This window comes from Sciurus vulgaris (assembly GCF_902686455.1).
Source record: "Sciurus vulgaris genome assembly, chromosome: 15".
Lineage (NCBI taxonomy): Eukaryota > Metazoa > Chordata > Mammalia > Rodentia > Sciuridae > Sciurus > Sciurus vulgaris.
Window position 1 is genome coordinate 63076091 of NC_136476.1, and position 27013 is coordinate 63103103.

Sequence of the window (27013 nt, forward strand, 5' to 3'; positions counted from 1 at the left end):
GTAAACTTGTCTGGCTAAGAAGAGAGCTAGGTATATGATGATATATTTGTGCCCTCCTCACCTTTTTTTGGTATACTGGGGATTGAACCCAGGGTCTTGTGCCTTGTAGGCAAATGTTCTGCCACTGAGCTACCTCCCCAGCCCTGCCTTTCCAATTTTAATCACACTTAACATTGACCACGCTCTCTTGTTTTATGTTTTCAATTAGAGCTCCAAACGAGAGTGGAAGCCACTGGAGGACCGTAGCTGCACAGACATACCATGGCTGCTACTCTTTGTCCTCTTCTGCATTGGGATGGTAAGGAAATTCACAAATGATCCAAACCCATACTTTCTATCCAAGGGAACAATGGGGAGTTGGTTTAAAGAGAGGGCTTGTTGTATATGCTTGTGTGTATGAATTTTATCCCTTTTGCATTGCTTATAATTGGAGGGCCTAAGATACCATTTAAGCAGGTTATTTCCCTCTCAAAACAATTCAATGATATCTAGTATCCCTTGATTGATTGATTGATGATTGGTAGATAGATTTTTTAAAAAATGAAAGCTGAGATCAAAGTCAAGGAGCAACTGGGACTCTTCTCTCATTCGATAGATCATGTTGGAAGGCCAGAGTATCTGACCTAAGTTTCTTTGAACAGTAATCTTGATGGAGTGGTGAGCAGATCATCCCTGGCCATGGAGCTAAGAATCCTGAGGATTTACTCAACCCATTCACTTAAGCCCGAGGGTTATCTTTGGACCAGTCAGTTCTCTCAAAGGCTTGGTGTTCCTTTATAGAAAAGTAGGTGTTTTACTAGATGATATCTACAGTACTTCCAGTTCTGACATTTTTTAGTTCTTCCTAGGTAGGAGGTGGTTCCTCACTGCTTCTTTCTCCTTCAGACCATGTGAGGCCCCTGCAATCTACTGTGTAATGAGTGCATTTCTCAGTGGAAGATCAAGAGACCAGGTGATTTTCCAATGAGCATAGAGGATGAAGAGCAGAGTCCCTAGTGCACAGTGCTGGGCATGTGGTTATTTGCTGGCATACTGCTCTGCCTTGCCAACGTGCCTGATGCAGACGTCCTTGGCTTTGGAGTCACTGCCAGGGTGCGGGTTGGTAAAAAGACAAACAGCTGTTTTAGAGCTATTTAGAAAGGACTTGGAAGTTCTCTTCTGGTCCATCACCCTCACTTTATAGATTAAAACATCAAACCCAGAAATGGAAATGTCTGTCCCCAGGCAACACTGCTAGTTAATGGCTGAGCTGGGAATGAAGCCTGGTCTCTATTGGGGCCAGTGCTGTTTTCTACCTCCCTTTTCCTCCTTGTGGAGGGGATAGAGCAGATACAGTATTGCTTTTTTTCTTAGTCTTTTGCAACTCAAAATGCAAGTACACTATCTCAGGCAGCCTTTGTCTTAGTCAGGTGTATTTTCAACTCCCTTCTTCCCACACTTTTATGAAGACCTTTACGGAAACCTTATTCTATGTCTCTCTATAACTACTCACCTCACAAGTGCCATCTGTGAATCACAGAACAACCATAATCTTGGCCAGTGGTCATAACTGTAGGTACCAGTTCTGCCCGTGAACCAAGGAAAAGAAAGCAGTAAATTTTAATGAGATATAAGAAATTCAGTAAAGTAAAAAGTGTTCGTTTTAAAGATAAAAGTGCAGCTTTTCCAAATAAATGATATTTAGAAAGGGTCAAAATACTCATTTCCTAACTTAGGACTTATGGAGTACTGTTCAAGATTTTACTTAATGGAATGGCATTCTAATAGGATGGCAACTGAAAGGTGGTATGCACAAATATTCATGCAGATGTGGAGAAGATTCTTTGATAATAGAATTAGTCCATAGCCTTTCCTCACCTTCTGAATGCAACCCTGGGACAAATAGCAGCTGACCTTTCAAAATTATATTTATAAAAACATGTACCATGCCACCCAAGGTGCTTTTGATTTTCTGTGCTAAAATAGCTCAGGAAAGTGCAGTCATTAATGTTAATAGACTGATTTGGAAGTGACTTGAGAGTAAGGAGTTATTTGTTTACTGAAACGTTTTAATGCAATGGTAATTAATATAATGTTGATTTCAGTGTGATGGTAATTAAGACCCACTGTGTGTACTTTTAAATGTCAGGCATAGCATTATTTGTTTTGGAATGATTTTTTTGAACAGATTACTTTTATAGAATTGAGATAATATCAAATTTTGCCATGCAGAAACTCGAGAAATCTCCACGTTCTGTTGCCCATGATATTGGCATAGCAGAGGTTCTAAGTTCTTTTGGCTTCTAAGTATTTATTTTATATGTCTTTTTTAGAAGATTTATGCTCCCATGGAGTTCATTCTCTAGCACATTTTGAATGTCTCTTATACCAAGTGCTTGGGACCAGAAGTGTTTCAGGTTTCAGATTTTTTAAAAATTTTGGAACAGTTTCATATACATAATAAGGTCTTGGGCAAAATTTATTTTTGTTTCGTGTATACCTTATACATATAGCCTGAGATAATTTTATACATTATTTTAGTGTACTTGCATTTTGGCTGCTGGACATCACCTTAAGTCATTTGTGGAATTTTCCACTTACTGCTCATATTGGCACTCTATAAAATTCAGATTTTGGTGCATTTCAGATTTCAGATTTTCAGATTAGGGATGCTCACCCTGTACTTTAAAGGAAACTTTCTGTACAGATTTTTTGAGCCTTGTTTTATGCTCCACATATGTGTGTTTATCTTATTTTAATTCTCCCAGTTACCTGGTGAAATAGGTTTTATCCCCAGCTTATAGATGAGGTATAGAGATGTTAAGCTTAGCTTGTCTAATAAGTGGCAAAGACAAAGCAGGACTGGAACTTTCTGGGTGTGTTCTTTTCACCTACTGGTCTACGTGCCCTCTTCCTTTATAGGCTACTTCGCAGTTATCTTGAAGCCTAATGTTCAAACCATGTCTTTATTCTCTTGTCTTTACCTGTAGGTCTTTGCTCACTCCTTGATACCTAAAGCTCTTAAATGTTTTAAATGTTGTCATCTTTCACTCTTCTCTGTCATGAAATCCTTATTTATACATGTTTATCTCCTCCTCATTTTTGATACTCTTTTTTATTTCTTCCCTTAGTTTCAAGGATTTTCTATGCTTGAATTGTCTAGAATGTGGAGGGTTTTCAAAATAAATTGGCATCAGACTTCTTGAGAGCTTGTCATCTTCCATGTTTAAACTTTCATCACAATTTTGAAATTAGTGGGCATATGCTTACCTTGCTCTAAAAAATCACAAGTAGCATTGCACTTCTAAATTTCTGTTTTCAATGAAGGTGGTAAACGAGTGGTTCTCTACCCTAACTGTGCATGAGAATCAACTGGAATGCTAACAAACAAAACCAGATTTCTTTCCTGGGGCTCACCTCAATGATTATGATATAATCTCTGTGATTCTGGTGTTCAGCCAAGGTTGAGACTCTCTGTTATAGGCATTGTTGAGCCACAGTAGTGTTGAGTAAGAAGTGATTTGACTGGGTTAGAAGTGTGACCCTGGCAGCCACTATTGAAGATGAAAGGAGGAAGAAATTTTAGGTAGGCCACTTTGGAGGCTGGGGCAACAGTCCAGGTAAGAGGTGAAAATTTTTTTGGGGGGCAGGAGTAGGTACCAGGGATTGAACCCAGTGGTGCTTAACCACTGAGCCACATGCCCAGCCCTATTTTATATTTTATTTAGAGACAGGGTCTTGCTGAGTTGCTTTAGGACCTTGCTAAGTTGCTGAGATTGGCTTTGAACTCATCATGTTCCTGCCCAGCCTCCTGAGCTGCTGGGATTACAGGTGTGTGCCACCACACCCAGTAAGGTGAAATTTTTAAATAAGGTAGTGGTAAAGGAGAGGAGGAGGAGAGAGAGATGTAAGATCAGTAATGTCAGTGGCTTTTAATGTTACAAATGAGAGGCAGAGCAAGGGTTACTGTGAGGTTCTTGTGTTGGGGTTAAGGGTAGAGTTTTTTAGCTCAAATCCTATTCCAATTCTTCCTGGATTCCCAACCATGGTTTTTGTACATATTAGGGAGTAAGAGCTGCATGAATAAACAGTCACCCAGCAGGCACTTGATTATGCCCAAGGAAGCACTCCTGGGTAAAAATGACTCAGGCCACATGGGCTGAAGTTCCTTCCCATCTGGGATCGTCTTACTTCATTCTTGGATTAAGGTATATCTGAGAAGAGAATAGAGGAAGAGAAAAGGGAGAGCTACATACCATACCAGTCCAGGTCAGCTTACCACACTAAGGCAGGAAAGAAAGGAAACCGGATGACCTACCAGGAGTGCCTCCATGGAAAGCAGTCAATCTTGCTCACCAGGGGCTAGACGCTTCACTGAGCACCGGACACAAACACTCACTTAAATCTTACAACTACTCAGTGCAGTATACACTATTGTTATCCTTTCCCCGTTTTACAGATTAGGAAACAGAAGTACAGAGGTATATTCAATATGTTCCATACCTGGCTTAAGATTTCACTGTGGCCAGGAGAGAAGTCCTCAAGAGGTAGACTTTATACTTTTATTGCCTAGAATCAAGAACAACAGAAAAAGTTGTTCAGAACATGGACCTGTATGCCAGAAACTGTGATCTCATCAGTGTCTCAGACTTTGACCAAATATCTAAGCATTACTCCTCCCTCTACTGTGGAGTTAGGAAGCTAGGGTGAGGGACAGAAGGATGGAGAGAAGAGACCAAGGAGTCCTCCCGCTCTATCTTGTGTGTGGAGCCTATCAGATAATGCTGCTACTAGTGGAGATATGAAGAAAAAGAAAATAGTTTGGGGAAGTGTGGAATCAGAAAATATGGAATGGACATGATAGAACTTGTAGGTAAGGATAAGCTAGAAATGCAAAATTAGAATTTTAGACCATGATCTGGACGGGAGCTGGATTTAAGAGACATTGCATAGGTTGGCCCTTCAGACTGCTTTCAAGGACCTTTTTATTTTATAGCATTAGTGTAGTTCCTGGGGCATGATGTTTCTACCTCATTAACTATGGTTGAGTGTGTGGCACACAGAGAGATTCACTGCAGTATTTAGTCACCTGTTTGATGGTCTGTTCTTATCCAGGATCATAGAATAGAAAGAACAGCATGCCAAGAATTACCATAAGGTGGCTTAATCAAATAACTACCTATTTTTTGTTAAGTCCATTTCTTGTTTAAAACATTGTGGTAAAACATACCTAGTGTACAATTTATCATTTTAACTATTTTTAAGTATATAGTTCAGTTAAAAATGTTTGTTTTTAATCTACTCTTTATTTTTCTCTCAGTTACAATAGTAAACCAAGTGAGTTTATACTTCTCCCTGCAAGAATACTCTTAAAATTTTAACTGTCTCTGCTTTCCCATAGGATCATAAAATTTTGGAAGAGGAATGATTTAAGCGATTGATCTAGTCCAATCTTTGGGACCAATAAGAAAGTGGACTTAGAGAATTCAAAGTTAACCTGCCCAGGCTTGAGAGTTGTATTAGTGGCAAAGCCAGGATCAGATCTCAGTATTCCTTGTCTGTTTTATTCATTGTTCTAGCTCTCCGTGAAATTGAGCCTCTCATTTTGCTCCTGAATGCCCCATTACTTTCTTTTTTGATTGAGAACATTTCATTGCTTTTAGGCCTTTTTTTTGGTGGTAGTTGGGGGTGATGGGGGGAATAGAGATTGAACTCAGGGGCACTTAACCACTGAGTCACATCCCCAGCCCTTATTTATTTATTTATTTAGAGTCAGGGTCTCACTAAGTTGCTTAGGGCCTCACTAGGTTGCTAAGGCTGACTTTGAACTTGCAATCCTCCTGACTTAGCCTCCTGAGTTGCTGGGATTGCAGGTGTGCACCAATGTGCCCAGCTGCTTTTAGGACTTTTAGGGTGAGACTTGCATTTGTGTATGCTCGATAAATGCTTATTGAGTGAACATTTCCTAGATTTTGATTTTTTTTTTTTTTTTTTTTTTTTTTGCCTCTTCTCTCTCTAGAAGCAATAAATTCTATTAAACTTTAAAGGAATCCAGAAGTTTGGCACCCTGGCAAAAGTTTTATTATTTTTTTAGTATGTTTGAAGAAATATTAGTTCTATACCAGGCCTTCAGCTTTTGCCTATCTCCTGGGTCCTAATAGCCTTTCTTGTCTCAGGATTCTCAGAAGAAAAGAAATAGAAGTCAAGTGCTGCGGATCAGTTGTTAAGAGATTGACCCCAAGTGTTGATTGAGATATGGGACATAAATGAGGTGGTGTTTGACAGAGAGATAGTCAGGAAAAGTTTTCCCTAACCCCTGGGAGAGGGCTATAACCTCAACTCATTTTCCCCCATCTTTTTTATTTTGAAACATTTTGTTACATTCACATACTACCTCTGCCCTCCATACATTATTTTTGTTGTCCCTCTACCCCCCAAACTAAGGCCATCCTCTTTTCTCAGTTGCTTAGTAAAAGCTCTAGGTGTGAGTTGGTCACATTGGTGCTTGCCTTTAATCCCAGTGACTGAGGTGCGAGGGTCACAAGTTTGAGTCCAGCCTGGGCAGCTTAGTGAGGGCCTGTCTCAAAACAAGACAAATAAAAAAAAGTAAAAAGGGCTTGGAATTTAGCTCAGTGGTAGTGTCCCTGGACTCAATCCCAATACCAAAAAAAGAAGCTCTAAGTGTGAAATCCACATACACTTGTGAAATTAAAGTGTGTCCTCTTTTTTCTTTTTTCTTTTCCATCCCTCCCTCCCTCCCTCCCTCCCTTCCTTCCTTCCTTGATTCCATCCCTCCTTCCTTCCTTCCACTAGTACTGAATGAATCTAAGCAAAGCAAAAGCTTTTACTTAAATAGAACTAGACCTTGTGATGTGAGGGGGAAATGAGCACCGTTTGTTAATTAGCAAATTGTCTTTCTCCCACGGAGGCGGTAAGCACTGACTAGTCACTAGGTCTTGCCCATGACCCATCGCCCCTGTATGCTTTTACCTGATTCCATTCACCTCCTGTATATGAGTGGATTTTTCTGCTCCTCCTCTCTCTTAAAATAATAGTCCTGAAAACACTTCAGCAACTCAGTCATTTTAAGATTTTAGCCATGGTTCTCTTCCTTACTAACTGGCTTACTTTCTCTCTAGTGATTGCTTTCTATTCCATGCTTATAAAAGCTTTCCTTACCCTCCTGATCATTTGCTTCATTAATGTGATTTTCCTCTGTGGGAAGCCTTTTCCCTCCCCTCTCTGTGAAGCCATTAAATTATCGAGTGTATTTTATAAAGTTTCTCTCACCATGTTTTAATTTTATGTACTATATTTTTTTCTCTTCTGAAACTACATTGCTTCCTGCATTTGGGTTTTAGCTTTTTTCTTTTTAAGGAGATTGTAATTTTAATTGTATGTGGCCTAGCTCCCCATTGTCATTGCTTGTGCTGTAGAGGAAGTCCCTAGGATAATAGTCATGGTTTCTTCCTGTCTTATTATCTTGCTATTTGCCTTCCTTCTCTGCCTTCGGCTTCTCACCCTCTCTATTCTGATGTTTCTGGAAGCTACTAAGAAGTTTAAATGACCTATGTGAAAATATTTCAGTGTCCCATTTTAGCATATATATGTAACATTTATAATTTATACCCTGCCTACATCCTGGAGGGATGTGCAGTAGCTTGTGATAAAGAAAAAAATCCAAATGTCCAACAGTACTGTTAAAAATAGTCAGAAAGGGAAATCAAAAACTGTTTAAAGAATCTTTAACAACATACTTATCAAACATAAAAAAAATTCCTATAAGAAGTAAAAGACCTTAACCTTTTATTTATGTAACAGCTTTGCTATTTGAGAGTGGTAGTGAAAGAAGATTAATTGTGGTCTGAGTAGTTTGTGTAGTAATAAAATTACTGATATTGTTTTTCTCCTTTTCCCCCTAGAAATTTTTGTTCTAAAACAGAGAAGCAGAGACTTTTGTTAGTCTCCTGTTACTATTGTTATCCCCCTTAGTCTGATTTTTCCATTCAAATTTACCATGAACAGCTGCCATTTATTGAACACCTGTCATGCAGTAGAATTCAGCTAGGAATTGGATATATGTTACCTCATTTAGGCCTCATCATTAGGCTGTGAGGTAGATGGTATTGCTCAGTGTTGGAGGTGAACAGAGCAGAGTCTAAGTAAGTAATTGGATCAAAGTCACAGGTAGTTAAGTGGTAGAGAGAATTTGAATTCAGGTGTTTCTGAATTCTAAGTCCATTCCCTTTTTATTACCCTGATGCTTCTTATTAAAGAAATACAGTGGAAAGTGTGTTCACATTCTGGAAGTGTAATGAATACCTGAGATAATCAATATATAAAGAAAAAGATTTGTCTTGACTCCTAGTTTTACAGGTTTTAGTCCTTGATTGGTTGGCTGTGTGCTTCTGGGACTGTATTGGCACCTCGCAACATGTGGCAGAGCAATAGGAAGGAAAGAACTGAGGTCACACAGTCCTATTCAAGGGCACTTCTCCAGTGACCTCAAGCTCTCCTACTAAGCCCACCTCTTAAAGGTTCCACCACCTCCTGGCAGCACCACAGGACAGGGACCAAGACTTTAACACAGGGACTTGATTAACACCAGTGGGACTGATTGCCCTTGGAGCCTTGGAGGAGTCAGGAGAGAGGGAGGTAGGCAACAGGGGAATGTAGGTACTGACCAGCTTTGCCTAAACCGGTGCTGCTTTGAGGTAGAAGGGTACCAAAGTGTATTGAGACATACACTTTATATATATAATCTCAAGAAATTCTCTTAACAGCCCTGTGGTAAGTGGTTTTAGCTCTAACTTAAAGTGGGTAAACTGAGGCACAGAGCATTAAGCAAGTTTGTCCAACATCACACAAGTAGGAAATTAAGTCATCAGTATTTCATTCATAACACAGGTTTAGCTATCTAGCTCCAAAGCCTGTAGTCTTTCCCATATAGCATTTTCTCATTTCTAATAGCATTAATAGCTAATATTCATTGAGCTCTTACTATATGCCTGGAAGATTTCTTACCACAGTGGGTTGTGTCATTTAACCTTTACCATAGCCTGATGAGCTATTTACTCTTTATCTCCATTTTACAGGTGAGTAACTTGAGGCAGATCCTTGACCAGGATCAGAGAGCCAAAGAATAGCAAATCAGGCATAGTCTCTATGAGTCTGCTTTCTTACATATTTGTAAGAAGTTTCTTCTGAAAAGAGCTACACTCACGGCTCTTCTTTCTCACCTCCCTCACCTGCACAATGAAAGTAGAAGGGTTTTGTTTAGTTTTTTAGGTAAGTATTCTTACAGGGGGAACTATAGTTCTCTGAAGAGTTTGTATGTTGAGTATAGTGTTTACCACTGTGGCCTGCGATCGAGCAGCACTATTTAGATAAGTACTGCTCAGGATAGTTGGCAGTGATGATCTCTGCCTTCCTAGCCACTTTAGTGCAGATAACAAAAACTTACCCTTTTAATGACCAGGCTGCACAAACATTTCTTAACCCCAGTCTTTCCCCACAGTACAACCAGTTCATCAGCAGTGATTCCCCTCACTTCCAGTTCCCATGCCCAGTAATCTGCTGTTGCATGTAGGCTTTTACTGCTTTGTTTTGGTCAGCGCATGCCTGACTTAGCAAGCATGATGTGGTTCTGAAGTTTCTCTCCTTTGCCTTTGGTACTGTGATGAAGCATATTCCCACAAAATGAAGTGACCCTTGCAGTACACAAAGCCAGTGCTTCACTTACTGTCCTTGAGTCTCTAATGTGAAGAGCTCAGCAGTGCTTGGTGATAGAGTTCTTGGCTTGTATACAGCTTTAGTGCATGAAGAAAATAAGAAAGTGTTGTGTGCACTGAAGTGAAAATGATTCAAAACCCACAAACCTTTTTTTTTTTTTTTTTGGATTTTTTTCATTTATATTTTGCTCTTGTTCATTTAATAGAGTCCCTTTACAACCAAATAAAACAAAAGAATGAAGAAAGCTGGATTTGATTCTGTGCTCAGATCTTTCCTGGCTTCTGTGGGCTTAGTAGCTCATTTAACTTCTCTGGGCCTCAGTTTCTTCATGGTGGGGATTAGAGACAATTCGTGATAAGTACCTAGTACAGAGCCTGGCATTGAGCAGGTGTTCAACATAGAGAGACTGCCATTATTATTATAAAATGCAGAGATGAGCTAATGATGTGAAAGCTGGAGATTTGTTTTGTTAGGGTAGTAAATAGTATTTCCCTGTGGACTTCTTTGTGCTGCTCATTTGCAATCCAAGGAAAACAGTGGAATAGTGTTTGCAATAAGGAAAGATAGCTCTTTGTTCCCTTCAGCAGACAAAAGAAACTCATTATCATATCGAGTAGTGACTGTTGGTATTGAAATGGTTTATTTGTGTGTGTTTTTTTTCTGTTTCTTTCCTAGGGATTTATATGTGGCTTTTCAGTAGCAACAGGTGCAGCAGCGAGACTAGTGTCAGGATACGACAGCTATGGAAATATCTGTGGGCAGAAAAATGCAAAGTTGGAAGCAATACCATACAGTGGCATGGACCACACCCACCGGAAGTGAGTAGACTTGCTGAATGATGAACACTGTGGAAACTTTGAAGGAGACACAGAGAAAATCCTGTGGTTTTTTTTTTTTTTTTTTTTTTTTTAACTACTTTAAAGATAAATCTACTGAATATTTTTATGACTTTTGCTGGTGTTTTTTGTTTGTTTTTAAACTGCATATTTGAATCATTCCTGTTTTCAGTCAACAAATACATCCTCTGGGAAACAAAATTAGCTGCCATGTTAAATGGACTTACTTTAGTAGCTTGAGGTTTGAATGGTTAAAAGCTTGATTTGGGAAGCTTACTCTTGTACTCTGTTTTCCCATTAGCCTTTGGGTTGCACTGTTTTAACCCAGAAAATAACAGTATTTTTCTAAGATTACACTTGATGAGAAATAGGGATGATAATAAATAGAAAAATTAAAGTTATAATGTAACATTTTGTGATGCATCATTTGTAGGTACACATCACTTTCCAATTTTATAAAAGATATATTTTTCTTGTCAAACTGTGAAATTTGTTTTGGGTTCTCAATATTCATCTTTTGGGTTTCTTGAGATTCCTGACTTAATTGCCTTTTTTTGTCAAAAGCACTACTATTTTATTTTTAATGTCTGGGGAGAATATATTTCATCTAATATATTTTATGTATGATGCCAGTGTAATTGTTCAAACTGTACATTTATACCCCATCAAAATTTTTTAGATTTTTTTCCAGTATCAAACCATATCTTCAGAATTAACAAAATTAATTATAAGGTAACCAGACTAATCAGTCTAATATACTTTATAGGAAAAGGCTAAGCAGACATAAACATTTTTAAAGCTATGTCACCTATTTTCTAGGAGGATAATTTGAAATAGCTATTTATTGTTGTGTAAATCTATTGTTTAAAACTCAATCCCTCTGTGTAAGATCAATTTGATAATTTTGTAGACTTGAAGAAATTCAAATAACTATTTCTGAAATATTGCATCCTTAAATGAAGGAGAGAGAATGCAGCTAAAGTAAACAAAATTTTAGTAATAATAATGAATATTTGTATAGCATGCCAGAGTGGACAAGTATATGCCACCCTGTGAGGTGGTCTAATGGAGGCTTAGAGACTGCAGTGACTTTCTGAGGCCATGTGACTGGTGGGCAGTAGAATATCCAGAGCAGACTACAAGCTTCTCTCTTAATAGGCACCTGCATCCCATAAGAGAAGGAAAAATTAGACTCTTAGTAATTTGGAAGATTGCTTAATGTTTTCTCCTTTACGATTGCTCCTTGAATTTAACACAAATTTTAGATATTGTGTTATTTTTTCTAGCAAAATTATCCATATCTCTTTTGTTTACCTTTTATCTTGAAATAATTTTGAACTCAATAGACATTGCAAAAGTAGTACAGAGTTCTGCTGTTTTTTCTTTCAGGGAGCATCTATGCTGTAAAATATTGTTTAACTCTTTAATACTGTTGACCTATACCAAATATAAAATATAAAATTAGGTGACTGAGGAAATAAGAAGCAAAGGGCTCTCCTCTATCAGGTGCACTGCTCACAGGGATTGTAATCATTTTTATGGCTTTCTTGGTAACTTGCTAATGACTCTGAGCATAGTCTTATGATAAGATTTGTGTAAATGCCACTCTTCACATTTTACCTTTTCATGACTCCTCAGGCCAGTAGCAGAGATTTCAAGTCCTTGGATTATTCTATGTACACGTTGGTCTCTTATAAAGAGGAACTGCATATCATTCTGAGACAGTGGTCATTCTTCCCTGAATGCTTAGCATCATTGAGAACCGTTCATATATAACTTTAGGGAGCATAATTTCTCAACTATAGCTATTCTTTAACTCATCTGTACATGTTTAAAATTTATTTTCCATCTCTGCTTATACCTTTTCTACCTTATAAGCATTGTAGTACTAATCCACTTAAGTATTTCTGTCTGTAAATGGCAATTATTTTCAATGAATGGTAAATTTTTTAACATACCCTTTGAGGTAAGTGTATAGTACTTGGATTTGGAAAGTGAAAGGAAGGCAGTAGTCTTCATGTTTATTGTCTTTATTCCATCCTCCTCTTTCACATGTCAAATGCATTGACTTCCTTCTTTTGCCATTCATTTCCTTATACTTCTTTGGCTTCACTATGAACTCCAGGCCCTTCTGTAGCTCTAGAGTGTTTTTATACCAGTTTTCTGTGTTGATCACTTTCTCTCATCCTCGATCCTTAGTCCCTGTTACAGCACCTAATGCTTACTTGAACCTTCATACCTATTTGTTGAATAAATCAACAGATGAGTCCTCCAAAGTCAGGTACAGCTAATTCTCTCTTGCTTTCATAAGTTTTGCCTCCTCTGTCAAGAAAAAAAAAAAAAAACATTCCTTTCTCATGTGGCTAAATTCTACTAATCTTCAGCTTTCAGCATAAATGTCACTTCCAAAGAGGTCTTCTTTGATCTCAGAATTTAAGCATTGTATCCTGTAATATGTGCAATTACACATTGATTGTTCCATGGCTCGTTGGATGTGTGTCTCTCCTAAGTGCCACGAGAGAAGCAGCCGCTCTTATTCACTGTTTTATTCACTGCTCTATCCCCAGGGCACATCTCAAAGCCTGAAAGTAGTAGGCACCCAGTTAAATGCTTGCAGAATGAGAAAATATATTTACTTCAGGAGTGTGTTCTAAGAAATGAATAACTGAGTTTGGGAATCTGAATATTTTAAGATTATTAATGCATATTGCAGAATGACTTTCAATGAAGACAGTTCCATTTATATTCCCACCAACAGTGTCTGAGACTGCTTTATTTTTACTGGTATTATTAGTTTTTCTTCTTTACTATTTTGATAGACCAAAGAATGGTGCTTTATAGTTTTAATTTGTATGTCTTTGATTATTAATGACTATGAACCTTTTTCCACTTGTTTGTTAGCCTCTCATGAAAACTGTTGTGCAAGCGTATCTATTCTTGGTCTTCTTATCTCTAATCTGCTCCATCCTTTATGCTGTAATAGGATTAAGTTCTTTAAAACAGGGCTTTTATTTTGTCATTTTCCTGTTCAAGAGCCTTTGCCTTCTTGTTGCTGTCTGTGGTATCAAAGATGAGCCCGCTCAGCCTCCGCCATTCCAGGCCTTCTGCGGTCTGGACCCATTTCACCTCTCCAGACCTCTCTCACTGTTCCACAGTGTGCTGTTATTATTGCCCGTGACCTTCAATTAATTCTACCTCTGTGGTATTCCTTCTGCCTGTCTGCCAATCTGATTCTTTGAAACACAATGAAACTCACAACTCACCTTTTTATGAAATGTTTCAAAAGTAACCCATCACATAGTGAGCTTTCCTTTACTTTGATTACCTGAACTTTTCCTATCTCATACTGGTTATTCTGTTGCCTTCAATTTGTTCTCTAATTATTTTGTGTTTCTCATCTGTCTGTATTAATTGTCGGTTGCTAGGTAACCATATTACCATAAACTTAGTGGCTTTAAACAAGAAGCGTTTCTCATCTCAGCTTGGGAATCCAGATGTGGCTTGCCTTGGCCTTCAACTTCCTCAGTTTGTTCAGGGCTGCAGTCAAGGGGTCAGTAAGGGTCAGTCAGAGGGGAAAGGCTCCCCTTCCAGGTACAAGTGGTTGCTGGCAGCATACAGTTCCTTGAGGATGCTGGACTTGCTGGCTGCCACTGGAGGCCCCCTCAGTACAGGCCATGTGGATGGGCAGTTTGCTCCATCAGAGCCAACAGTGAGAGCATCAATAGAGAGTTTGCTAGAAAGATCAGAGTTACAGTCCTAAGTGATATCCATCCCTCTTTGCCATATTCCACTGATTAGAAGAAAACCCAAGGAAGAGAGGATGACACAAGGGCACAGTCAGACACAGGGAGAGCAGAGGCCTCTTACAGTCTGTCTGCCACCCTGCCAGCTCTGCTCCTGAAACACCGTATTTCCTTTAGCCCTCAGAGCTGAGCACCTAGGAGTTCCATAAGAAGGGCTTATTTCATTGTAATAATAAAGAAAAGAAGAAAATCAGGAGAAAAATCAGAAGGGGATAACTTTGATCTGTTTTAACTAGAATGTTTAAGATGCCAAGATGACTAAAAGAATTCTATTAGGAATAAAGAAAAAGTAATATTTTCTTATTCCAATTATAATGGGTTCTTTTTCTCCAAGTAGTATTTTTGACATGCTAATACATTTGTTGCAGTAATAAGGATGCATAGAAAGATGGCAGACAGTATTTTGTGAGATAATATGAAAACACTAATTTCAAATAGATTAAGCTGATTTTTAAGTCAGTTGCTTGAGATATTTAAAACTTTTCTGCATAAAAATAATGCTTAGATATGGTTCTAAGACTGAGTCAACTCAGAAAAGTTCATTTATCTTAGAACCAGAAAGTGTCAAGGATTAAAGAATCTTTAAGATTATTTAATGTGCAAGCTCCTTAAAGCCCATCAAGTATTTGTGAGTGTCAACTAAATCCTAAAATGAGAATGTCTTGCTTTGTAGTTGAGCTTTTTTGTAATAATACTACCACAGAACATAGGTAGGGTTTATAACTTTTTCTTTTTTTTTTTTTTTTTTTTTTTTGATGTTGAGGAATAAGGTGGAAGGAATATATTTTTGAACTCTGGCGATTCCAAAAGACATATCTTTTCTGCCACATTCTAGATTGTCTACTGTTTTTCAGCTCTGTAATATGTAAGCAACCTAAGAGTGTATGTGTCAATTTTGAGACCAAAAATTATTATTATTACTCTTTTTTTTTTTTTTTTTTAATAAAGAAAAAGGTTTATTTAGCTCACAATTTTGGAAGTTCAAGGTCCAAGATCAGAAAGCTACCCTGGCCTCTGGTGAAGGCTTAATTGCAGATGGCATCACGTTTGGATTAGGGCAGGAGTGTGTAGGGGAGCCCTCGGAGCAAACAACCACATCTTGAAATGGGAAGCTAGAGAGAGTGCTATTATTATTAAAATTCTTCCCATAGAGGAAGCCCCCTGTCTTCCATATAAGTTTGGACACAGAACAGGGATGCTCCTATTTAGTTCTAATATACCTGAATTGGTGGAATAAGGGATTGTGCTGGGACAGAAGGTCTAGCTTTCTTGGTCTCTGGGGAGAAGATTGGAGCAGGGGTGGGGTGCTGTGTTCCCATGTCCAGGGTGGGAGAGAATATGGTGATGTGGCATTGGCTGTTAATATTGTAAAGCTGGGTGAGACTGGGGAACTGCTTTTAATTGTTTTAATTTAGGCATGCTATTCTTATTAGAATTCTGTTCTCCATCTTGCAAACAATCCTGACAGAGTTTAGTGTTCACATTCTTTGTTACTCCAAGAAGTTCTCAGTGTATTTTATTTATATTGATTTGTACATAGTGGTTCTAAAGACAGATTTTTGCACAAATTTAATTTTTTCATTATCTTTTTAGTCTTTCCTCTGAGGAAGCCGTTTAAAGTTCCAATCATTGGTTAAAGCTCTGGGATCCTAAAATGCCTCTCACATTTCAGATAATCCGTGTTAACAGGATGTAGGTGAACTAGAGGTCTGAGGAGGGTGATGGTATCTGTGTATGAGTACAGTGTCTGTAAGCATTTTATTTGGCACCTTTTTCAATTTCCTGCATCATCTTAACAAGATACCAAGCGAAAACTCCAATTCTGAGTGTGTTTTACTTCTTTTGTTCTCATTCTCATTGTAAGTTCACAGCTGAAAATATTTGTGCTAGAAGGCCCTTGGGATCATTGAGCTCCTACATTTTACGAGTAAAAAAAGTGGGGTCTAGGCAATAGGAGAGACGGAAGAAAGATAGTTTTTTTCCTCAGTATCCACAGGACACACACATACACACCTCCACGCACCAAAATCTGTGGATGCTTAAGTCCTTTGTATAAGTGGTATTTGAATGAAACCTACAGACATCCTCCTGTATACTTTAAATCATCTCTAGACTACTTGTAATGCCTGATATAATGTAAACAGCTATTACACTGTATTGTTTAGGGAGTAATGACAAGATAAAAAAAGTCCATACATATTCAGTACAGAGGCACTTTCTTTTCCAATATTTTCAGTTCTCAGTTGGTTAAATGCACTGGTACAGAATCCAGGGACCCAGAACCCATGGATCTGGAGGACTGTCTGTAAGAGCAGGCCCGCACTCTGCTCTCACCCTCAGCTGAGTGCTCTTTGTGTTAGTCTGCAGTGTCCCTGGTGAACTGTACAGTGATTCTGATTTTCCATCTTTTTCATTTGGGGATCCTTTAATGTCAGCATTTGGAAATGAAAGAAACTCATGGGAAGATAGAGAGAAAAAGGGCAGGTTATATAAATTGATAAAATTATAACTAAAGAGACTTTGAAAGGAACCACAGCACCTCTACAACCTATGAAGGCTTTGAATAATTTGAAGGCAATCTTGTCTGTTTCTATCTCTGTCAGATAAATAATATGAATAGTGATGATGAAATATGTTGTTCTTGTTTCACATTTTTTTTTACCATTTGTATGTTTTAAATATTTACTAAAAAACACCTCATTTAAAACTGATGGGTTTTTTTTTTTTTTTTTGGTAAGACAGTTGATTGACTCATGAACAGTAGTGTTAGAGAAACTTTGTTTTTATGATCTTCGTGGATACACTGTAGGACTTTTCGTGGTCATTGATCACCTTTAAAGCTCAGAGTTCTGTAGGTTCAGTGTATGTGATTCAGTCTACCCTAGGATCACTGATTAGCTTACTGACTTACATATAAAGGTTATTTAGGGGGTTGGTAATGATGTTGTACTAATATGAAGAAGGTGTTCGCTCTTAAAACAGTTTCTAGTTTCTGAGCTTTCTGTGCCCATACTATGTCATATAACCACCTATTTTAGGAAAAAACATTTTTCTTTAATTTGTCAATGTGTAAAACATGCTTCTTTTGAAAACTTTTAAAAGAGTTATCAAATCTGTTGATTGTGCATACCTGTCCCTGTTTGAAAAAGAACTAACTACAGGTCTGGGGAGATGGCTCAGTTGGTAGAGTGCTTGCCTTGCAAGCACAAGACCCTGGTTCGATCCCCAGCACTGCAAAAAAAAAAAAACAAAAAAACAAAAAACTAATTACAGATGAAATTTGCTAAAATATTTGCTTTTACAGTCTTTTTATCAGCTAAGTATAGTTCTTTGTGTTTATGTGATTAGGATTTATTTCTGTGCCTCCTGATTTGACTGGAGTTGCTATGTATTAAAGAAATACTCTTTACATTTTTTACATTCCTGAAAATTCTATTATTTTATTTAACCCTCAGCAAAAATTAATTGAAAAATCAATTGTGTGCTAGACTTTTTTTTTTAGGTTAATATTTCCAATTTTTTGTTGGTTCATTTTATTTTGGTTTTGTGGTGCTGGGGATCCAACCCACAGTCTCGTGTATACTAGGCAGGCACTCTCTCACTGAGCTATATCCCCAGCCTAGAGACCTCTTTTAGTATTAATAAAATAGGAAATGGCCAAAATGGTTGGGGGGAAAAATGGAGTTTGTGTAAATTCACTCATTCACAAGCTATTTTTTGGCCGTCTTCTTTGTTTTAGGGACTTGAGATTATGTTTGCTCTCGAACTGAATAGACACACTTTTATCTCATGGAAATTGAAATCTAATAGAGAAAGCAGAACTTCATAAACTCGTCATGTAACCACAGATTATTTCAGCTGAAGAAAGCCTTGTGAAGAGAGGTATAAGGGCAATGCCATCTGAGGCACTGTGGAGCCAGAAAAAAATGATCTGTGGACGTATGTCCATCAGCAGGGAGTATCTGCATATGTTATTAAGGGAACAGTAAGTTATAACACAGTAGAGGCAGCGTGACTTTAATGATATATGTAAAAATGTACATGTACTTAGAAAAGTATGGAATGACATGTAAATGTTAACAGTGTGATGAACTATTGAATTATATTATATTCCTTTAGATTTCTCTTTTCCTAAGTTTTCTACAAGCAATATCTATTACTTGCATTAATGAAAAAGATTAAAAAAAACTGTAGTCTCTATCCTTGAAGAGCTTGTTCTGGTGAGGAAGACAGAATGCAGAGATAAATGACGACAGTGCAATGGGATCATCTTGTATCAGTGTCTGCTGAATGCTGGGTGACTCCATTTTCCTGGGTTCCTGACAGCAGGCTGGTGAGGAAAGAAACATAAGTCAATTTGATGGTAGAACTGGGACCACTGTTAGTTTTCTATTGTTGCTGTAACAAATTACCACAAACTAAGCAACTTAAAACAATGAAGTTCTGTAAATCAGAAATAGGAACACAGCACAGCTTAGCTGGTTCTTTGGTCCAGGTTTCATAGGCTCAGTTGTCGGGGCTGCAATTTTTTCTTATGACTCTGGGCAATGAATTGTCTTCCAGACTCCTTCGGGTGTTGACAGTTCTGTTCCAGGTGGCTATAGGGCCAAGGTATGTTTCCATGCTGTCAGCTGGAAGTCATTCTCATCTTCTGGAGTCAGCCTTCCAGCAATATCTGGTGAAACTCTTCTTGAATCCTGCTGACCTTTTTTTAGGGCAGCATCTTCATTATAGGTTGTACATAAGGATTGAAGGGTCAGCCAGTGACTGGGGGCTAAGGGACAGACAGTTTTAAACAATTTTAGAGCCCTAGTTAAAAAGGTTGAGGTCAGGGCAGGGCTTGCATCCTGTCAGGGAAAAAATCACACAGAGTTGGTCTCAGTTACACATAAGTGATGAGAGCGAAGCTGGTGAATGGATGGTCATGAGAACTATTGGGCTGACAGGTGGCTCCAGAGCACACCTTCTAGTGAGGATGGAATTCTGAGTAGAAGGCCAGGCTTGGTTCTTGTTGACTGAGGAACAGCCAACTGAGTCTGTAGGTTGGAATTCTTACAGGCCAAGCTAAAGCCAGGTGAAGACTGGCTCACATGGGAAGGAGCTCTTGACTGTTGCATGGGGTTTGTAGAAGCATAGAGGATAAGAGATGGTACATTCATGTGGTGTGCTAGTGCTTGAGTTTACACATTCCTCATACCAGCCCAGGAGCTCATCTCTAGTTCCCACACTTAGGGACAATTTTGAGCAAATGGTGGTATTCTAAACCCTTCAAGATTTTGATCTTTACTTCAAGGGAAAACACTGTCCTGTCTCCTGTCACTATGATTCCAGCATTAACTTACCACTTCTTCTAGTTCAGCTTACTATGTGAAAGAGCAGCCTAGATAGATACCTCCTGTGAACTTGGATTTGTGCTTCCACAAATTTACCAGCATTCAGAAATAGTAACATTTATGATGTTCTAAACTGAAACCTAATGTATTATTTATGAACTTTTTTTCAAAACTTTCATTTTCTCCTATGGAAAATGTTAGAAGTTATAAAAGAGAGAGCTAAATTTTCAGAAGACAAATTTAAAGGAGACATCTTTGGAAAATGTTTTTTGTTGATGTTATATTTTGTGACCACACTACTCTTTAAGCTTGAATTTTATCTCCTTACAAAAGTACAGATGTTACTTTTGCTATTGTAATTCTGCTTCTAGGATAATACCTGCTATGGATTATGCTAGCAATTCGAAAGATCTGTCTATATGTTGAGAAATGCAGAAGTCAACAGCCAAAATGTTTTGCTGATTCTAAATAGGGAGGTGGAATGCCACTTTACAGAATTAGATGACATGGATGTAGGTAGGCAAGCCTGGGGCAATTGGTATGTCTCTGTACTGCCTGACTAGGAGTGAATGTATACTTGCTATATCTAAGTTAGACAGCTGATCTACATGCCCAATCCAGAGTTTCACTATATCGGTTGGTTCCAAGTTAACTTGATACCTGCAAATATTTTTAAAAGCTTTTTTCATTGTCCATAAGCTCGTACATCATGATCTTTATTATGCACTTTAGGTAATTAACAACTTTAACTATGAATTTTACATTCCTTGATTCATTACCTATTTATATTCATCTGGGTGTAAGAGTTGAGAGCACCTGAAAAGTTAGAAGGCACATAGTTAACCCTAGTTGCAAATTCAGGATTCCTTAGGACCACCTTCAGGTTCAGTAATTTGCCAGAAAGAAAGACTCACAGAACCCACTGAAAGCTATTATACTCCTGCTTAGAGTTTAGTACCGGGAGAAGATGCAGATTAAAGTCGGTCAACAAAAGGAGTGCAGACGCAGAGCTTCCAATATTCACACTCTTGGAGAACAGAACAAAGTGGAGTCAGAGCACCTTAATTTCCTGGCACTGATGTGTAACAGTGCACACAGAATATGGCCACTAGGAAAGGTCAACTGAGCCCCAGTGTTCAGCAATTTTATTGGGACGTGATTTTGCCTCCGACTCAATCTTTAGCCTCCAGCCCCTCCGGTCAATCTGATACCACATGTGATCCAAAACTCCCAGTATACATGCCATTGTTGGTCTTTGTAGAGTGGTCAACCCCTGCCCTACATGCTATCTGATGTGGCCCGCCCTCACTCTGAATCACATTGTCAGACTATCTGCCATGACCCAAGACCACAAGTAAACAAGGACACTCCTAAGAGGTGTAGAGATTAACTCCCAGGAAGTCAAGGTCAAAGTCCGAACTTCTTTCTAAGTAAAGTTAAATTCTTACTACACACTGGGACTGTAGATTAAATTGAAATTTTGTAAAGTGCACATTCAAGAAGATATTTTATGTATTTTATTTTTGCAGTTTTATTGAGGTGTAACTTACATATGATAAAATTCACCCATTTGGTAAATATATGCAGTCCTTGCCTCCATCCTTACCCCAGGCAACCGCTGATCTGTTCTGTTAGTATAGGTTTGTTTTTTCTAGACTGTCATGAAATCATAGAGTATGTAATGTTTTGTCTCTGCCTTTTTCACATAGCATAAGGTTAATGAGATTTATCTGTGCTGTTTAAATACATCAGTAGGTGGATCTTTTAAATTACCAGGTAGTATTCCATTGCATGGCTATACTACATTTTTTTTATGTGTACATCTTTTTAAAATTTTTATATTAAAACTTTTTTTTACTATCATGAATGATACTACTTTGAAAATGTGTACATGATTTTTTATGAACAAATATGTCATTATTCTTGGGTGGATAGTTAGGACTGGGATTGCTGAGTCATATTGTGAGGGTATATTTAACTTTATAGGAAATTGTCAAACTGTTTTCCAGAGTGTTTGCCCCATTTTGCATTCTCACTAGGAAAGTGGGTGGATTAGGGGTTGCTCTACCTCCCCATGAACAAGTGTATCATCAGTCTTTTTTATTTTCAGCTATTTTGATGGGTGTGTAGTGGTATCTCATTGTTTTCAATTCACGTCTAATGACTAGTGGTGTTGAGCATCTTTTTGAGCACTAATCAAAACATTCATCAATCTCCTTAGTATTAATACCTTTTGCACATTTTTTAATAAATTGGTTTCTTTTAATGACTTGTAAGAGTTCTTCATATAATCTGGATATAAGGCTTTTGTTAGGTATATGTTTTGCAAATGCTTTCTCCAATCTGTGGTTTGCCTTTTTGTTCTCTTAATGCATCTTTTGCCATTAAGAGGAAAAGTTTGTAATTTTGATGTAGTCAAATTTATCCACTTTAATCAATGGTTCGTATTTTTGTGTTTTATTTAGGAAATCATTGCCTTTAAGTTCACAAAGATTTTTTTCTGTGCCTCTAAGTTCACAAAGATTTTTTTCTAGAATTTTTTTTTTTAATTTAGCCTGTGTGGTTTTGTCTATATTTTGATTTAATTTTTATATGGTGTGAATAGAAAGTTATGATTTTCTTCCCCAACCCCCATACAAAATTACAGTTATTTCAGCAGTATTTATTGAAAAGGCTATCTTCCCTTTTGATTTATCCTGACATCTTTGTTGAAAATAGATTTTTATTTTAAGTTTGCGGGAACAAAAGGAGTTCCTAGTAGGGATAGCCACCAGTATTATAGAGTAATAGAAATAGTTTGCCTCAAATTAAACAAACAAGGATGTCACCTTTTTTATACTGCTGTTTCAAATAACTAGTTGCAACAAATCCTATAAAAGAGACAAATGGAATGTGTGTAGGTCATTATAGAGAAAATAATACTATTTGCCAATGACAGGGGACTATCACATTGAATGTTTAGGAGATGCAATAAAAACACCTTGAAATGAGGTGCTTAAATTATACATTATAAAACATGTGTCTAAGTAAATTCAGTCGTTTATCACTATGCAGAAAAATAAAAGGAAAAAGATAATACTTGTTTTTTTTGAAAAATAAAAGCCAAGAAGAGAGTGTGTGTGTGTGTGTGTGTGTGTGTGTGTGTGTGTGTGTGTGTGTGGCCAAATATAGAGATTTATAACACTTTATAGAAAAAAGAGAGAACAAATAATAAATTTAATCTATTTCTGGTTGAATAGTCTTAATAAAGATGACAGTATTAAAGTTAATTTATAGACTTAACACAGTATCAATTAAGATCCCAATTGGATGTTGACTTTAACTTGATCAATAATATAAAATGCAGAATAAAAAAGCAGTTAAGAATTTCAGAGGAAAAAAATGCTTTTTAAATTATTCTCACAATAATTTGAGAAGATTAAAATCAGGTGCATTTATTAAAAGACAAGGAAATCGAACTTGGGAGCCACAATAGAAGTGCAGAAGAGATTATAGCAGAAGTCTAGGCTAAGTGTAGTTACTGAAGTTGAGCACTAGATTAGTTGGAAATTGTCTGATTTTGAAGGCAGAAAGACAAACTTGTGAGTTTTTCACTAGGGGTTAAAAATCGAGAAACCTCTAGGCAGACACTATAAATTGCATAAGTGGGCTGGGTATAACACAATAGGAAATATTGGACCTCTGAACTTTGTATGTGTGCCTCATATAGAGGAGATAGCTGCTACTTGGTTTTGGCTGGGGTTTGGCATGTACATAGAGGAGCCTGTGATGCCAAATTTTCAGGGGAGTCCAGAAATCTGTTGGTAGGAAGAAGAGTTGGGAGGGAGCTCACAAGACTTGTAGGATCTTTTGATTTTTCAATGTTGACAATTAGTGTACTGGTCAAACAAAATATGTGGGAGTGAAGGATTCCTCACTGAATAAAGATTACATATCTATAGTTTTCATTGTGCCATTAATAATTGTGTGCGTTTGAGAGGAATAAAAGGAGTTTAGCCATTCTAAACTAAAACTTCTTCCAGAGTACATCCACAGACTACCTAAACATAGGTTAGTAGCAATGATGGAAACAAAATAGAAATAGAAGAAATAAACTGGTAGTGGATTGATATATATATATCAAGTAAAATAAAACCTGTGGAAGCAATCAGTGTTTAACAAAAAATATTAAGTTGAATGATATTACAAAGAAAGCTAGCTCATACCATGCAAACTAAATTCCAGATGAATTAAATATTTTGAAATGAATATTATACTTATCTTTGCTTTAGAGAGGAGATAATTTATACATTGTTAAAGCTATAAAGAAAGTAAGTAATACCAAGGTTGGCATGTTTGGATGATGAAAAATTTGATTCTCTGATACAAAGATAAAAGCAACACAATGAAAACAGTATTTGCAGTTTTTTTTTAATAGTAGTAAAATTTTTCATGTAATTGGGGATGTATCCATAGGGTTAGATCCAGTAGACCGCCAAAGGATAATTTACATTGTAGAAAATAAGAATAATGTTTGAACTAAAGAGCTTTGTTTATAATATTAACAGTAGTAGTACCCACTTCCTAGGGTGTTTGGGAATGAATGTGCAGTGCCAGATGGGGAAAAGCAGCTATTTGACCCAACTTCACATGTACATTGCCCATCATCTTTCTCACTGATTCTCACTCTAGCCCGGGGAAGTAGTTTAAATTTTTTCGGTGGAGACTCTCAGGATTCACTTCATCCATAGTCACAGCATGGTCTTTGTCATCACCTTAATTGATCCACCTAAAAAATCAATCCACATAATTCAAGAGCTCACCATTCTGGCCACAGGTTTCTCTTTCCAACTTGTATGTTCTTTTTTGCCACTAATCTTTTGACTCCTGTATTTTCTCCTGAGTGGTCTTTTCTTTTTACTTTTACGCTTGTTTTTTCCTGTAACATATTTTTTTTCATAATATTGTGACAATATTTAGTGCCTGTCTCTACCTCACTCTGCCGTCAACAAAGATTGAAAAGAAATGTGTGAAGGACAAAGGATTTGAATAGACATTTCCCCTAAACAGATACCTGAATGACTAGGTACATGAATAGGCACATGAGAAGATGCTCAATAACATGAGCCATTATGTTAGGCAGCTTTTTGCTACTGTGACAAACTACCTGAGAACGTCAATTTAAAGGAGGAAAGATTTATTTTTGGCTCCTGGTTTCAGTCTGTGGCTGGCTGGCTCCATGCTTTGGGTCCTGAGGCAAGGCAGAACATCATGGCAGCAGGAGCCTCTGGTACAAGCCATTCATCTCATAGGAGCTGGGAAGCAGTGGCAGGAGGAAGGGCTGGGAACAAAATATAATCCCCAAGGATATGGCCTCAAGGACCCACTCCCTTCAGCTAGGTCCTACCACCCACAGTTTCTGCCACTTCTCAATTTCCATTCAGCTATGAATCCCTCAGCGGATCAATCAGTTGATGAGGTCAGAGCCCTCATAACCAAATAACTTCCCAAAAATGGCACCTTCAAACAGTACTGTACTGGAGGACCAAGCCTTCAACACATGTGCTTTTGGTAGACAATTTATAGCCAAACCATAACATCAAAAATATGCCAATCAAAACCACAGTGGGTTGCCTCTCACGTCCACTAGAATAGCTGGCTGTAATGGAAAAATACGGTGTCAAGTTTTGACAAAGATATGGAGAAATTGGAGCCCCCATACATTGCTGCTGGAAATATAGAAGGTGCAGCTGCTCAGGGTAAACAGTCTGGCCGTTTTTTAAAAAAAATATTAAACATGGAATTACCATGTAATCTAGTAGTCCCACTCCTTGGTGTCTACCCAAAATAATTAAAAATATGTTCACACAAAGACTTGCCCATGAAAATGTTGATGGAATTATTCATAATAGCCTCAAAGGAAAAACAGCACACATGTGCATCAACTGATGAATGAATAAACAAAACATTACTGGTATATCTACAGAACTGAATATTATTCAGCCATAAAAAGGAATGAAGAACTGGTATTTACTATAGCATGAAGAACCTTGAAAGTGTTAGGCTAAATAAATGAATGCAGGTACAAATATCACATACTGTCTGATTCCACTCATGAAATGTCTAGAAGAAGCAAATTTCTAGGGGAAGAAGTATTGATTGATAATTGTGTAGAGTTGAGAGACAAGAGATGTAGGAGAATGTGACTGCTAATAAATAATTTCTTTTGGAGTGATGAAAATACTCTAAAATTAGATTTTAGTGAAAACCTCAGTAAAATACACTTAAAACATTGAATTGCACAGTTGATAAAGGCAAACTTTACGGTATGTTAATTATACCTCAATAAACTTGTTAAACTAAAGAGAAAATGGACTTTCTTGCCCTCATCTCATGATACATACTGTTTCTCAGTATGATTGCTTGAAAAGTTGATTTTGAGAATACTTCTGATTATGTAGTATTGACATTGAACTTGTTTTTGGAGGTGTTCTTCCAGTTAATATGGCTAAATAGAGAAAGTCTTTTTTTCTTGCAGCTCTTGTGAAATGTTTTTAAAAGGTGTTTTATTTATTTTCTTGTCTCCGCTTATTATGAGAAACACAATTTACCATTAGTGATTCCTGGTTTTTATTCTGGCAGTGATTTCTCCCTCAATATAAGGAGACCAGCTTTACAGCTAAATAGAAGAATCATTTTTCTCCTATGCTTTTACAGTTTATGCCTTTGTCTTGTTATGGTAGTATATCTTTGGCTCCTTTTTTTGATTTGTGTGTGTGAGGGTCTTACTTTTCATCTCTTTCTGTGCCACTGACAGTTGGTTCAAAACTGTGAATTATGGAGGAAAATACTTGTGAAATTGCTTACGATTTCAGGAGGGTCACAGATTAGGAATCTCAACTACACTCGCTTTGGTGACCTCTTCTGCTTCTAGGTGTAAGTTACCATTTATATGCTCATTGGTCCCAAATCTCTGCCCTTGTCCAGGGTTCTCTGCTCGGATACTTTAACTTTTGAGGTCCACTCAGATGCTCTACAGATACTTCACATCTTTATCCTTTCTAAGAAAAGCTCCCATCTTTTTTTTGTTTTGTTTTGTTTCAATCCCAAAATCTCAAACCAGGATCCCAAACCAGAATCCCCCAGCCACCCTGGTCTGAATTAATACTAAGGATCATCCTCAATTTTTCCATTTCCTCTACATATATCAGTCATCAAGTATTTTTTTAATTGTGTTTAAATTGTTTAAAATCTGTTCCTGCTTGTTACCATTTCCACCCGAGTTCAAGGCCTCATTTTTTGGTGGAAATCCTGAAACCTCCTGACTAGTTTCCTTACTTTCTGTCTTGTT

The 27013-nt window shown here is 37.5% G+C and overlaps 1 protein-coding gene across 3 annotated transcripts in view; it reads left to right on the plus strand.

Annotated features, from left to right (window-relative positions):
- SLC44A1 (solute carrier family 44 member 1) overlaps positions 1–27013 on the plus strand; it is a 136619-nt gene that overhangs the window by 50608 nt on the left and 58998 nt on the right. For 2 of the 3 annotated variants that reach the window (XM_079113291.1, XM_079113290.1), the window contains exon 2: positions 209–298. In XM_079113291.1, the coding sequence (XP_078969417.1) occupies positions 209–298 (90 nt within the window). Of the gene's footprint in view, positions 1–208; positions 299–10386; positions 10530–27013 lie in introns of all 3 variants that reach the window. The other variant, XM_079113289.1, reaches the window with a different exon arrangement.